The 11,544-nt window shown below is 36.9% G+C and overlaps 2 protein-coding genes across 2 annotated transcripts; one reads left to right on the forward strand and one right to left on the reverse strand.

The window, feature by feature from the left end:
• Nucleotides 1-2,759: 2,759 nt before the first annotated feature.
• On the forward strand, nt 2,760-4,325 carry LOC111499502 (cytochrome P450 89A2-like). Its single transcript, XM_023151063.1, has one exon. It carries the CDS (start codon nt 2,760-2,762, stop codon nt 4,323-4,325), a length of 1,566 nt encoding a protein of 521 aa, XP_023006831.1.
• A 1,872-nt stretch (nt 4,326-6,197) lies between these two features.
• LOC111499931 (growth-regulating factor 4-like) lies at nt 6,198-10,791 on the reverse strand. The gene is given in 5 exon segments (XM_023151660.1): nt 6,198-6,476; nt 6,570-6,979; nt 9,386-9,749; nt 10,242-10,473; nt 10,475-10,791. Coding segments are annotated over 5 exon segments (1,041 nt in total). The 5' UTR covers nt 10,502-10,791; the 3' UTR covers nt 6,198-6,468.
• Nucleotides 10,792-11,544: the final 753 nt, after the last annotated feature.

Genomic DNA, 11,544 nt, shown 5'->3' on the forward strand with positions numbered 1-11,544 from the left:
TCTAAACTATTCTTTAATATTCTTATAAAAAAAATTAAAAAGATATTAATAAATTAACCGAAATTATTTATCTACAGTTAAAACGGTAAAATCTAAATGGATAAATTTTGTAACCTTTTTCAATAAAGATTTGAAGTCAATTTTGTAAGTCGGTAAGTTTTGACCTTCTTAACTTAAACCCAATAGTTATACACTCGAGTTAGAAATCTTTATTTGAATTTGTTTTAGGAGATGCATCGACTAATCTTAAGTGATATTTGGTCTTGTATGATTGGTTCACGTCGTTAGTACAACTTTGGAATAGTTTTGTTGTATATTTTTTTGGAACGTATTTCATGAGGTATTGTGGTAGAAGAGATTTAGTGTCATGGTTTAGGTTTATGCTTGTACAAAGTGTGTTGTTTGTGGTCGTATGTCGGATGTTTCGATCATGATTGTTTTTAGTGTGTTACCCATTGCTACATATTTGTTCCAAACCCCTCTTACTTACTTTCATGTTAGTCAGGGCTTTACTATTCGTATCATTGTTAATATGAAGTGTATAACTGTTCACCAAAATCCACTAAAGAAAAAAATATGAATCCTTTAACGTATAATATATATATATTTTCAAATGGTACTTCTCTCTAATAATAACTTAAATAAAATAAATTTATTAAATTAAATTAAACAGTAAAAACATGGAACACATGTTAATGTTCACATGAAATCTAACCTATGAACCATGGTAAAATTGAGTGAAATAATTTTGGAAAAGTTTGAACTTGAAACTGATGTTATGGGCTCACATAAGTTGACTCGGATTTCAAATGACAGAATCGAACTCTTTCATGGCGACACAAACCTAATTTAATCAAGTGATCTTACTATTAGAGTTAGATAATTGAATGATGTATGATGGTGCCCCTGCCTCGTGGCCCCTGCATGTACCATATTATTTTATGTTATGTTTATGTATTCTATGTAATGACGTATGATGTTATGCTATGTATGCACGTGATATCCATTATGCCATGTGAATGAAATGAAACGTTATGTATGTCAAGATCGGACAGTGAATAAAACGACAGTGAATGTTGGAATGTTGATGGAAGTCAAGATCGGACAGAATTATGCATTCCAAGTGTATGTGATAACCTTGGATTGTTTCTACAATACACCAAAGTGACTTTCTCATCCATATAAACCTTACCTCCCACGACACTAACCTAACACTACTTAATCTCATAAACCTTCATAATTATTTAACTCTCGATTCTTTTATCCAAAATTCATAAACTCTAATTAACAAGATTAATTAGTTTTTTCTATTTATATGGATCCAATCAATATAATAATAAGTCATTTATTTTTTAAATAATCTTTTAAATAAATTATATCGTACCATTTTTTTTTCTTTCATCTATAAATAATAAAGGCATTCTAGAATATATATATATATATATATATATATATGCAAGAAAATATAATATTTAGCAAGATAAGTCGTCTGGGTACGCAAATATTACAATTTTATAATTGAAGGACCACTTTATATATATTTAATTATTATAAATTCAATATTTATGGTCCCAAATAAATTTATAGTTATTTTAAGATTAATTAAAGGTTGATAAAAGTCAGCAAAACTTTTATTTAGATTATTTATATTGAATTTGTGATCAATCATTTAGTTTTTTATCCCCACTAAAATTTTAAAACAAAAAAGAAGAATGGATTATGAATATCCATCCCATTCGTATCCAAAAAAATGACCAAAGGTTCATACAACTTAATGCTTAATTTATTTTTATTATTAACATATCTATCTAATTGGTACGGATAATCGTTTAAATAATAAAAAAATATTATATATTTTTAAAGAGATAATTATATTAATTTTTTTTTTTTTTTTTACCAAACTTGAAATTTGTTCCATTCCAATTTTCAGCTAAAATCTTTATAATGTTTTATAGTTTTAAACTTTTAAAATTAAATTGCGTGAATTTTAAGATATTTATTTGATTTATAAATTTTAATTTATAATAAATCCCTAAATTAAAAAAAACGTATATAACTCCCAATTTTATGTTTATTTTTTAATTCACCATTTTATAGAAAAAAAAAATGAAAATTTATAGTCTTAAGCCCACAATAATTTTAGTTTTAAATAATTGAATAATTTAAAAGATTTTAAGTAGGTCAAAAACCTACTAAGGACATTTATATGACTCGAGAACTGGACCAACCATACTATCTAACACAAATCTTAAAAATTGAGTTCGGTTAGATTCTTTTTCCATTCTAAGTTGAGTTGAATTTTTGAAAAATTGAAAATTCAAGTCGGTTTACCCGTTGATTTTTTTTTATCAAGTCAACCTACTAACTTGAAAACAGAGCTACAATCCAACCCTATCTTACTTATTACTAAGATTAAAAATACGGGTCTAAATAAGGTTAATGATGAAATAATGCAAACTTTCATAAAATTTAATTAATATTAACAATATATTGTCAATAAGTAAGAATTTTCTAAATAATTAAAAAAATTACTTGAAAATATATTATTTTTGTAAACAAAAATTTGAAAGTTCTTTTTTTAAATATTTGAGCTATATATATATATATAGTTTTAATAATTATCTAACTTTAATAATAAACTCATAAAAACTTGACTATTTAAGGCAAGCTAAGCATTCTTCCCTTATGCATGAATGTAGACCGTCTTCTTCGTCTACAAAGTTCTTCTTCTTCTGCGCTTCTGCTTCTGTAAATTCAAAATGGAAATTACATGGCTTCCAGTTCTCACCATAACCATCATCTTCATCATCACCATCTTGAAACTTATCCGCCATGGCCGTTCCTTCCCAAACCTTCCACCAGGCCCAACCCCTCTCCCATTTCTGGGCAACATCATCCTACTCCGCAAATACTCTTCATCGTTCTACGCACTCATCCACGACCTCCATGTCCACTACGGCCCCATCTTCACCTTCTACTTCGGCTCTCGTCGTGTCATCTTCATCGCCGGCCACTCCCTCGCCCACCAAGCTCTCGCTCACCACGGCGCTGCCATCGCCGACCGTCCCCCTGCCTCCATCACTAACAAGATCCTCTACAGTAACCACATCACCATCTTCACTGCCTTTCACGGCCCTAACTGGGGCCTCCTCCGCCGTAATCTCATCTCCGAAACCTTCCACCCTTCTCACCTCAGACTCCTTTCCGATGCCCGCCGCTGGAGCCTAAACTCGCTCGTCTCCCGCCTGAAATCGCACTCCCAGGGCGGGGCTGCTGCTGTTCGTCTTGTCGACCATATCCGGCTGACTTTGGTAGAGATATCGGTGTTCATGTGCTTTGGATTGAAGCTCGAAGAGGAGCGAATCAAAGCCTTAGCCGAGCTCCTCCATCAAGTTCTGTTGCATTCCAGTAGGCAAAACAAACTGAATCAGTATCCATTGAAATTGGGGAAAATCCTGTACCCTAATCTCTGGAACGAAATCTCAACGATCCGAAACAAAATGGAAACCGCAATAATTCCTTTAATTAAAGCCAGATTGGACGAAAGACAACGCGAAATCGAACAAAGGAACAACGAATTAGAATCAGAATCAGAAACAGAAACAGAACGCGTTTTACCCTATCTCGACACATTGCTAAACCTACACCTCCCGGAAGAGAATCGGAAGATGGAAGAAGGTGAAATCATCAGCCTATGTGCAGAATTTCTCAACGGAATCGTCCATACTACACTAATGGTTATGCAATGGGCGATGGCGAACATCGTAAAATATCCAGAAATCCAAGAGAAGGTATATACAGAGATTAATCAAGCCATGGATCAATCATCATCAAAAGAACAGGTAACAGAGGAGGACATAAAGAAGATGCCGTACCTGAAGGCGGTGATAATGGAGACTCTGAGGCGGCATCCGCCGGGGTATTTGTCTCTGCCGCACTTAGCGACAAAGGAAGTAGTGTTGGACGGGAAGTTCGTGGTGCCGAAGAAAACGACGGTGCATTTTGTGGCGGCGGAGATGGCAAGGAACGGGGAGGTGTGGAAGGAGCCGATGGAGTTCCGGCCGGAGAGATTCTTGACAAAGGAGGCGGAGAAAGTGGAAGTGGAGGCATTGATAGGGAGGAAGGAGATTAGGTTTATGCCATTTGGGGGAGGGCGAAGAATCTGCCCTGGAGTTGGGATTTCGATGCTCCACTTGCAGTATTTTGTGGCGAATTTGGTGTGGTTCTTCAAATGGGATGCGGTGGATGATGTTGATCTTGAGGAGAAGATTGAGGTTTCCATCGTCATGAAGACGCCATTGCAGGCTCGCATTTCACCTCGCTAGAACACCACCCACCTGCTATACGTATATATATATACATATTTTTCATTTATCATCCAAAAAATTTCAAGAATTAAAGTGCCATTGATTGCTGATATTAATTATTTTTAAAAAATTCATTTTTATTTTCAAATTTTAAAATTGTTTTAAAATAATTAATATCAGCATATGACCTCTTTAAAAGATTATGATTTATTTTGAATAATATATGCTATAAAGTTTTAAAATATTAAAATATATCGCACGCAATACGTGGAAAGTTTATTAAAATAAATTCATAAGTCATGTATAATATTATAATGGATTATGTTTGTGTCACACCATTGTCTTTATATGAATTAATTTATTAAAAAGGTTTATATGGATTAAATTTGTGTCATATTTATTCCTCAATAAATAATATTTTGCTATAAAATATTAACCTAAACATCATCATGTGGGCCCCCTTGTTATCTTCATTACTGATCATTGGAGGAGGAGATTTATCAATTTTAACATTTTATATTATTTCATATATTTATTTTTTTTTACCAAAACAAGATGTTAAAATTAAATACAAACAACTTCAACCTTTAATTATTTTGAAGTGGTAGGAATTCATTAGGATCCTTTTTATAAACTTTTTTTAATGTTTCGGTTGGTGTAATTGTAACGGCTCAAGCCCACTGCTACCCGATATTGTCCTCTTTGAGCTTTCCATTTCGGGTTTTGCCTCGAGGCTTTAAAACGCGTTAGTGGAACGTTTCCACACATTTATAAAGGGTTTTGTTCTCTTCCCCAACAAATCTAGGACATCATATTTATGCTCTTCATTTAGGAAAAGATTAGAAATTGCATTAAAGGCGTTGCACGTCTCCTTTAGCTTAGAGATGGGCATCGTGTTATTTCTCGAGACATTTGTAAGCAATCGACACTCTCTTTCACTACTTAGTGAGTTAGCCAATTCGAATTTGAGTCATTGTTGACACAGACGACGTATACCCAAGTTTCTGCAAATAGTCCATGATTTTTAGAAACTCGTCGCTAATGTATGAACTGGGCATCAATGTCTCTTTGTGCCAATTAGGGAATCTGAAGTCTTATTCTTCAGTCCATGTGAGAAAGTCGAGACATTACACTTGGTATCAAACCCCAATTTTAGAATTTTGTTGACTGTTTACATCGTAAACTATAGTGTGTTCTCGTAGCTAAATAGTGAAACTATTGTCACTTTTAATTATGTCTAGCAGTAAAGCAAATAACGAATCATGATTCGAGTAATAAATTGTATCATGTCTTCATAAGATGTGTGAATACTATAAAATGAACTTGATAAGTAGGAGCTCATGATGCATTGTTTGAAATACAACGAGACATTTTTGTATAAACCGTGCAAATCAAAACTTTGTGTAGTTACTCATCTATGTTTATGAGAAGTGTATTAGGACGTGTGTGCTTTACTTTCGTGCAACTAATCGTTTACGTTCATGAGAGTTGTACCGGGAGTTGTATGCTCTAATATTTTGACATTATTTAAATGTGTGAAGAATCAATTTGTTAATCAAGTTAAAAACAACTCATACTTCTACGTTTTGAATGTTTAACTTTATTTTGGATCAATTATTGACATCTAGCTTACGAAATGTAAAACACGATACTCATTTCTTCATAGCATTCGAACTCATGCGCTTTCTAGAACGAGGGGTCTTCGAGCCTGCTGCATACGATTAGCCAGCCTTGCAGCAACAAAAGGATTAGACATCCTCCCATGCTATGGTTCCCTGTGGCCTGAACCCATTGCCACATTAGGTTATGGAGTTGAGCGATAATAACTCCTCCACATCCCAAAATGCACGGCCCTCCTAGGCATGCATAATCCTCGACTAACTGTGGAGGTACTAACAAACAATTTTCATCCAGTTTTGTATTATTCCAAGCCTAATACCAACATTCAGCTTCTAAATTGTTTACACATAATAACAACCAAGTTTTTGATTCCCAAAGAAACAGAGCAGCAAAGGGGGAAAACAAGGCAAGAATACAACAGAATTCTCCAACGACACGCTCGCTCAAATATACCGAACATGAACGACTAGCTTACGAAATTCAGGCATCAAAGTTGAGAGATAAAACTTGAAAATTTCTCAAAGCATCATGCAGCTTGCTTTCAATTATCTGTGGAGAATAATATTCGAGGATGAACTAACTAAGAATATGCAAAGAAGAAACCGAAACCAAACAAGCGTGCGTGGCAATAGTGGTACTAACCGTGAGGAGATTTCGAACTTGTGGTCGACAAGTCGGATGAAGCCATTGGAATTGATATCGAGAGCTGTGTTGTGGAGTAGGAAGTTTGATTCGATCTTTCATCGTCAAGTCCCGTCCATGACTCCCTGGTTTTTGGCCACTCATCAAAGAATGGCTGAAGAGATTGGCCCTCTTGCTTCAGAGTATCCCCGGATGCAAATTCGCCACCGAAGAACGAATACGGTGGGTACCCACTTTGGAAGATCGAGTTTTCGGTCGATTTTGATGCCGGGAAAGACGGGGATCTAGGTGGCATCATTGGCCATGTGTTGTTGTCCATTGGTGCATCCATTTGAACAGCTCTGCTGCTTCCTGATGCCTCAGAAAAGAAACTATGCACTCCAGCCTCAGGTCTAAGCCCTTGAATATACCTGTAATTCAACAAATACATACATAAGTGAAGAGAATTTGAATCTAAATTCTTAACTTCATTCCATGTTAATTAGGAAAAAAAGGTATACTATAATGATCGGCACAACAGGGCATCGAAGTAGGCTCTGTTAGGAATCACGAACCTCCACAATGGTACAATATTATCCGCTTTGAGCATAACCTCTCATGCCTTTGCTTTTGGTTTCCCCAAAAGACCTCATACCAATGGAGATGTATTCCTTATTAGCCGATGTGGGACTCCTATTTCAACAATCCTCTCCTCCAACAAAGTACACCATAGAGCCTCCCTTGAGGTTTATGGAGCCCTCGAAAAGCCTCCCCCCTTAGTCGAGGCTCGGCTCCTTCTCTAGAGCCCTCTAAAAGCCTCCCCCCTTAGTCGAGGTTTGACTCCTTCTCTAGAGTCCTCGAACAAAGTACATCCTTTGTTCGACACTAAAGTGATTTGTTCGACATTTGAGGATTCTATTGTCTACGTCCTATAGGCTCCAGCAAGCTCCAATATCGTCATCGTGTACCATACTACTATTAGCTACAATGGTTCAGGGAAGGATGATGCATCAACTGATCTTATAGCTCTTAGATTTTCCGAGTGAGATGGATATGTTCGGTTCCAAATGGTGCAAGCTCTTTTCTCCTTGTTCCTACAAGACATCCTTTAGGCTCATTCTTCACGGTTTCTAAGACACTAGTAAAATAAGGTTATCACGAGTCGTGACCAAGATAAAGTCTGAGTCGACTGGTTAAAGGGTATATTAGAACTCAAAATTGACCCCGAAAAGAAATTAGCTCGAAAGGAAACCAGCAAAGTTATAAATGAATCAATGATGATCAGAAGTCCAAAATAATATGAAAGAAAAAATCATAATAGTTCAGAAACATGCCACTTTTTCCTTACATAGCTCCACTACAACCAAGTGGTAAAAGAGGGAAAAGTAAAATGTATCCCAATTGCCTTCTTTTAAGACTTAAAGAGATTGTACACAAAAGTCAGAACACTAGAGACTTTCGCCTTTATTCGGAAATACTTTTGTTTTTCGAAAATTAAGCTTATGAAAACTACTTCTACCTGGTTCAGTTTACGGGCATAAACAATCAATAAGCATGATGCTAAAAGAGAGCAAACCACATAAAAACGGTTCAAACCCGAAGGTATGAACCTAAAAACTGATAAAAAGATGACAGAAACTGAGAGCGAAGCACGGTTTGGCCATAAAGCACCATAAGATCAATCAGCTCACACACAAACTGCTTTCTCTAAAGTAGAAACGCCATTGGATACGAACAATTAGAACTAAATAGCAAGAGTTGAAACGAACACATAATGATTGTCAGAGTTGTTCCCTGTGAGCAACAAAACCGAACTCTGCATTTGTAACGGCCCAAGCCCACCGTTAGCAAAAATTGTCCTCTTTGAGCTTTCCCTTTCGGGATTCCCCTCAATGTTTTAAAATGCATATGCTAGGGAAAGGTTTCCACACCCTTATAAAGGGTGTTTCGTTCTCCTCCTCAACCAATGTGGAATTCTCACAGCATCCATCTCACAGCGATGAGGACCCAATGTAACGACCATGAAGAAAAGAAAAAGGGCAATGATAAACCGACAAGGAAAAAATTTATGAGCTAAAGTTAACAAAAGTTAACGTGAACAACCATCGGAATAGAGCGAGGGAAAAGGATATAACTCTTCAGCAAATATTGATTGCATAATGTCAGCAAAATATGAAACATTACCAAAGTCTACATCAGACACAATGTAATTTTGAGGGACTCAAAAAAAAGCCAAAGAGAGAGAAAAAAAAGACAAATTTCACTTTACAGACCACTAGAATTGAAGCAACACTGACATTTTTTTTTGCTGTCTTCATATCTTTTAACATAGAGCTAAGGCTAAGGTGTAACCGATAGGCTTAGAACGGTGACTACGAAAATTTTATGGATACAAGAAATGAATAGGGCCAGGCTCCGCAGCCAACCGCCCCAATTCCATCTTCCACCCCGATATATGTCAAACATACCCGGGGGGGGGGCAAACTCTCCGTGTGGGGACATTCCGGGGTCGGAAGCACTCAAAGAGTTGGATCCAAAAGAATTGAAAAGGGTTAAAACATATGGCAGAGAGGAGCACAGTTTGGGCTCCCACCACCACATAACTTCAATATGGTCCCCATGAATGCAAACATTATGTGCTTGCTTCAAAGCACAGCTACATTTGAACCTTTTTTTCTTTTCTATCAAATATAAATGCATGAAATGCCCAATGGAAACACAAAAATTTAACACCCATTTGAAAATAAGATCAAATATATGAATATACACTTTCTTCTTAAGGAATAATTTACTCATCATGGGAAATGGATATGGATGTTCATAAGTTTAGTAGATACCTATAATCTTTGCTTGGGATACCATAGGGAATGGAGTCCAAGGGATAATGAGGCTGGCTGGTCCCAGTGGGAGTACCCTGGGAATTGCTTAAGACATTCAGTGGAAGGCCATGGAAGCTTCCAGCTCCGCTGCTGCTGCTGCTGCTTCCGATAGCGGTATGAGATGTCACGGTGGATGAAGATTGTGTCATTGTTTGAGATTCCACAGGCTTTCTTGAACGGTTGCGGCCACGGTGCATATGGCGCTCACAATACTTGGAGTCTGGGTATGCATCTTTGGAACACCTCCATTTCTTGCCATCAGTCCTCCTGCATCTTCCAGGCTCGGGGTCCACCTTCTTCCCGTAGAATGAACAATATGCCACTGCACAAATTGCCCATCAAACCTCACAAATCTACCATATCAACATATTCTTGGATTTCTCTACCCAAAATGAAGCTGCTAAAGAACAAGGATATTGATTCTAAACTAAGGGTTTGGGGCTTGATTATGCTATTAGATCCCATAATGAAGCTAATGAGGGTTCTATGCCTAATGTTTATCTCTAAGAGAAGAACAAAACAACGAACCCCATATTCATTTATCTCAAAATGGCATCATTTCTTACCCAAACTCACAGATTCAAAGCTTTTAAGATACACATCAATATCAAAAATTAACAGAAGGGGAGGGGAAACACAAGATATTGAAGTGTTTGAAGCAAGGGGAACCTCAAAAAGGAACCATTCAGGCATCCAAACAGACCCATTAGTGAAGGTGAAGAACAAGATCCCGAAAATCCAATAAAACACAAACAGAAAACCAATCAAACTGACAAGAATCAGAGAAAGAAAGAGAGGGTTAAGGAAAGATTACTGGTGGGATGATGGAAGAACCTATGAGAAATGGACTCGAAGCTCTTCTGAATAGGGAGTACAAGGTCAGGTGGCACAGGCAGACCTGCCATCATATATTTGAAGATCAGAGCCTGATGCTCCAGCTCCTGCCACTGTAACACTGTGAAAGGTGACCTATTATTCATCCCCATCATGCCACTGCCTGCTGCTGCTGCTGCTGTTCCCCCTACAACTACTGTCCTACTCCCATCCTTCACCGCCACACCCACTGCTATTCATAATAACCCATCTGCTCCTCCTCCGCCGCCGCCGCCGACCCACCACCACTTCTCTGCAACTAATCCTCCTTCAAAACCCAGAAGAACCCCTTTGCCTAAAAAACCACCAAGAAAACCTCAAACATAGTCTAAGACAGAGAAGAAAATCATGGGACATATATCAGCCTCTGTCTCCACCATCTGGATTGCTCTCACTGTCACTCTCTGTAGTGTGTGTTTATAGTGTCCGAAGGTCTGTGTGGGTAAAGAGGGGGCAGTATCTGTATCTGTGGAGGAACCGAAGAACCCCAATTTTGGTCTCATTTTTTATTTTGGGAATTTGGGGGCTTTAAAAGATTACGCCTTTTTTGCTTTTCCTGATCTTCATTACAATGGGTGTTTTGTTAATTAATCGAACAAACGGAGCTTTCTAATTAATCTCATACCCATCATTGTTCCCAATCATGGCTGTGCTACTCTTTTTTAATGGCTGAATTCAATTCCTCAGCCCCCACACACACTGTTTTTTTTACTCCGATAAAATTTTAAAAGACGTTTCCGATTCAAATTGAAACATGTTTGTACAATGCAACATCAATATACCTACCTACGAATGTAGTCTTGAGAGTTGACTTTCACTTGTAGACTCTATATGGACAAAAAAAAAAAAAAATTATCCACTTAGCACGTTTTTGCACTCGTATTCCAAATTGAACGGTTGTCAATGTCAACTCAACGACATGCATTTTGTCGTAGTTTATGTCGGCTCGAAATAATTCAGTTAAAACAATCATTAATGCACGCCTTCGTTGAATCATGTCCAACAGGGAAAACCCTTTAATTCCCTACATGGTAGCATGTCTCCCTATGAACTCTATTCATCATGTCATTGTTTGTAATATAGATGCTTTCTACGATTTGGACTAGGTACTCTACTCGTCTTTTATTGCCAAAAAATAGATTCTTTTCCACCCACGACACTTATTCCTAGAACACTCACTTTATCCTAATTTTTTTTTTTTTTTTTTTTTTTTTTTTTTTTTTTTTTTTTTTTTTTTTTTTTTT

The sequence above is a fragment of the Cucurbita maxima genome, unplaced genomic scaffold, assembly GCF_002738345.1.
Source record: "Cucurbita maxima cultivar Rimu unplaced genomic scaffold, Cmax_1.0 Cma_Scf00027, whole genome shotgun sequence".
In the NCBI taxonomy this organism is placed as follows: Eukaryota; Viridiplantae; Streptophyta; class Magnoliopsida; order Cucurbitales; family Cucurbitaceae; genus Cucurbita; species Cucurbita maxima.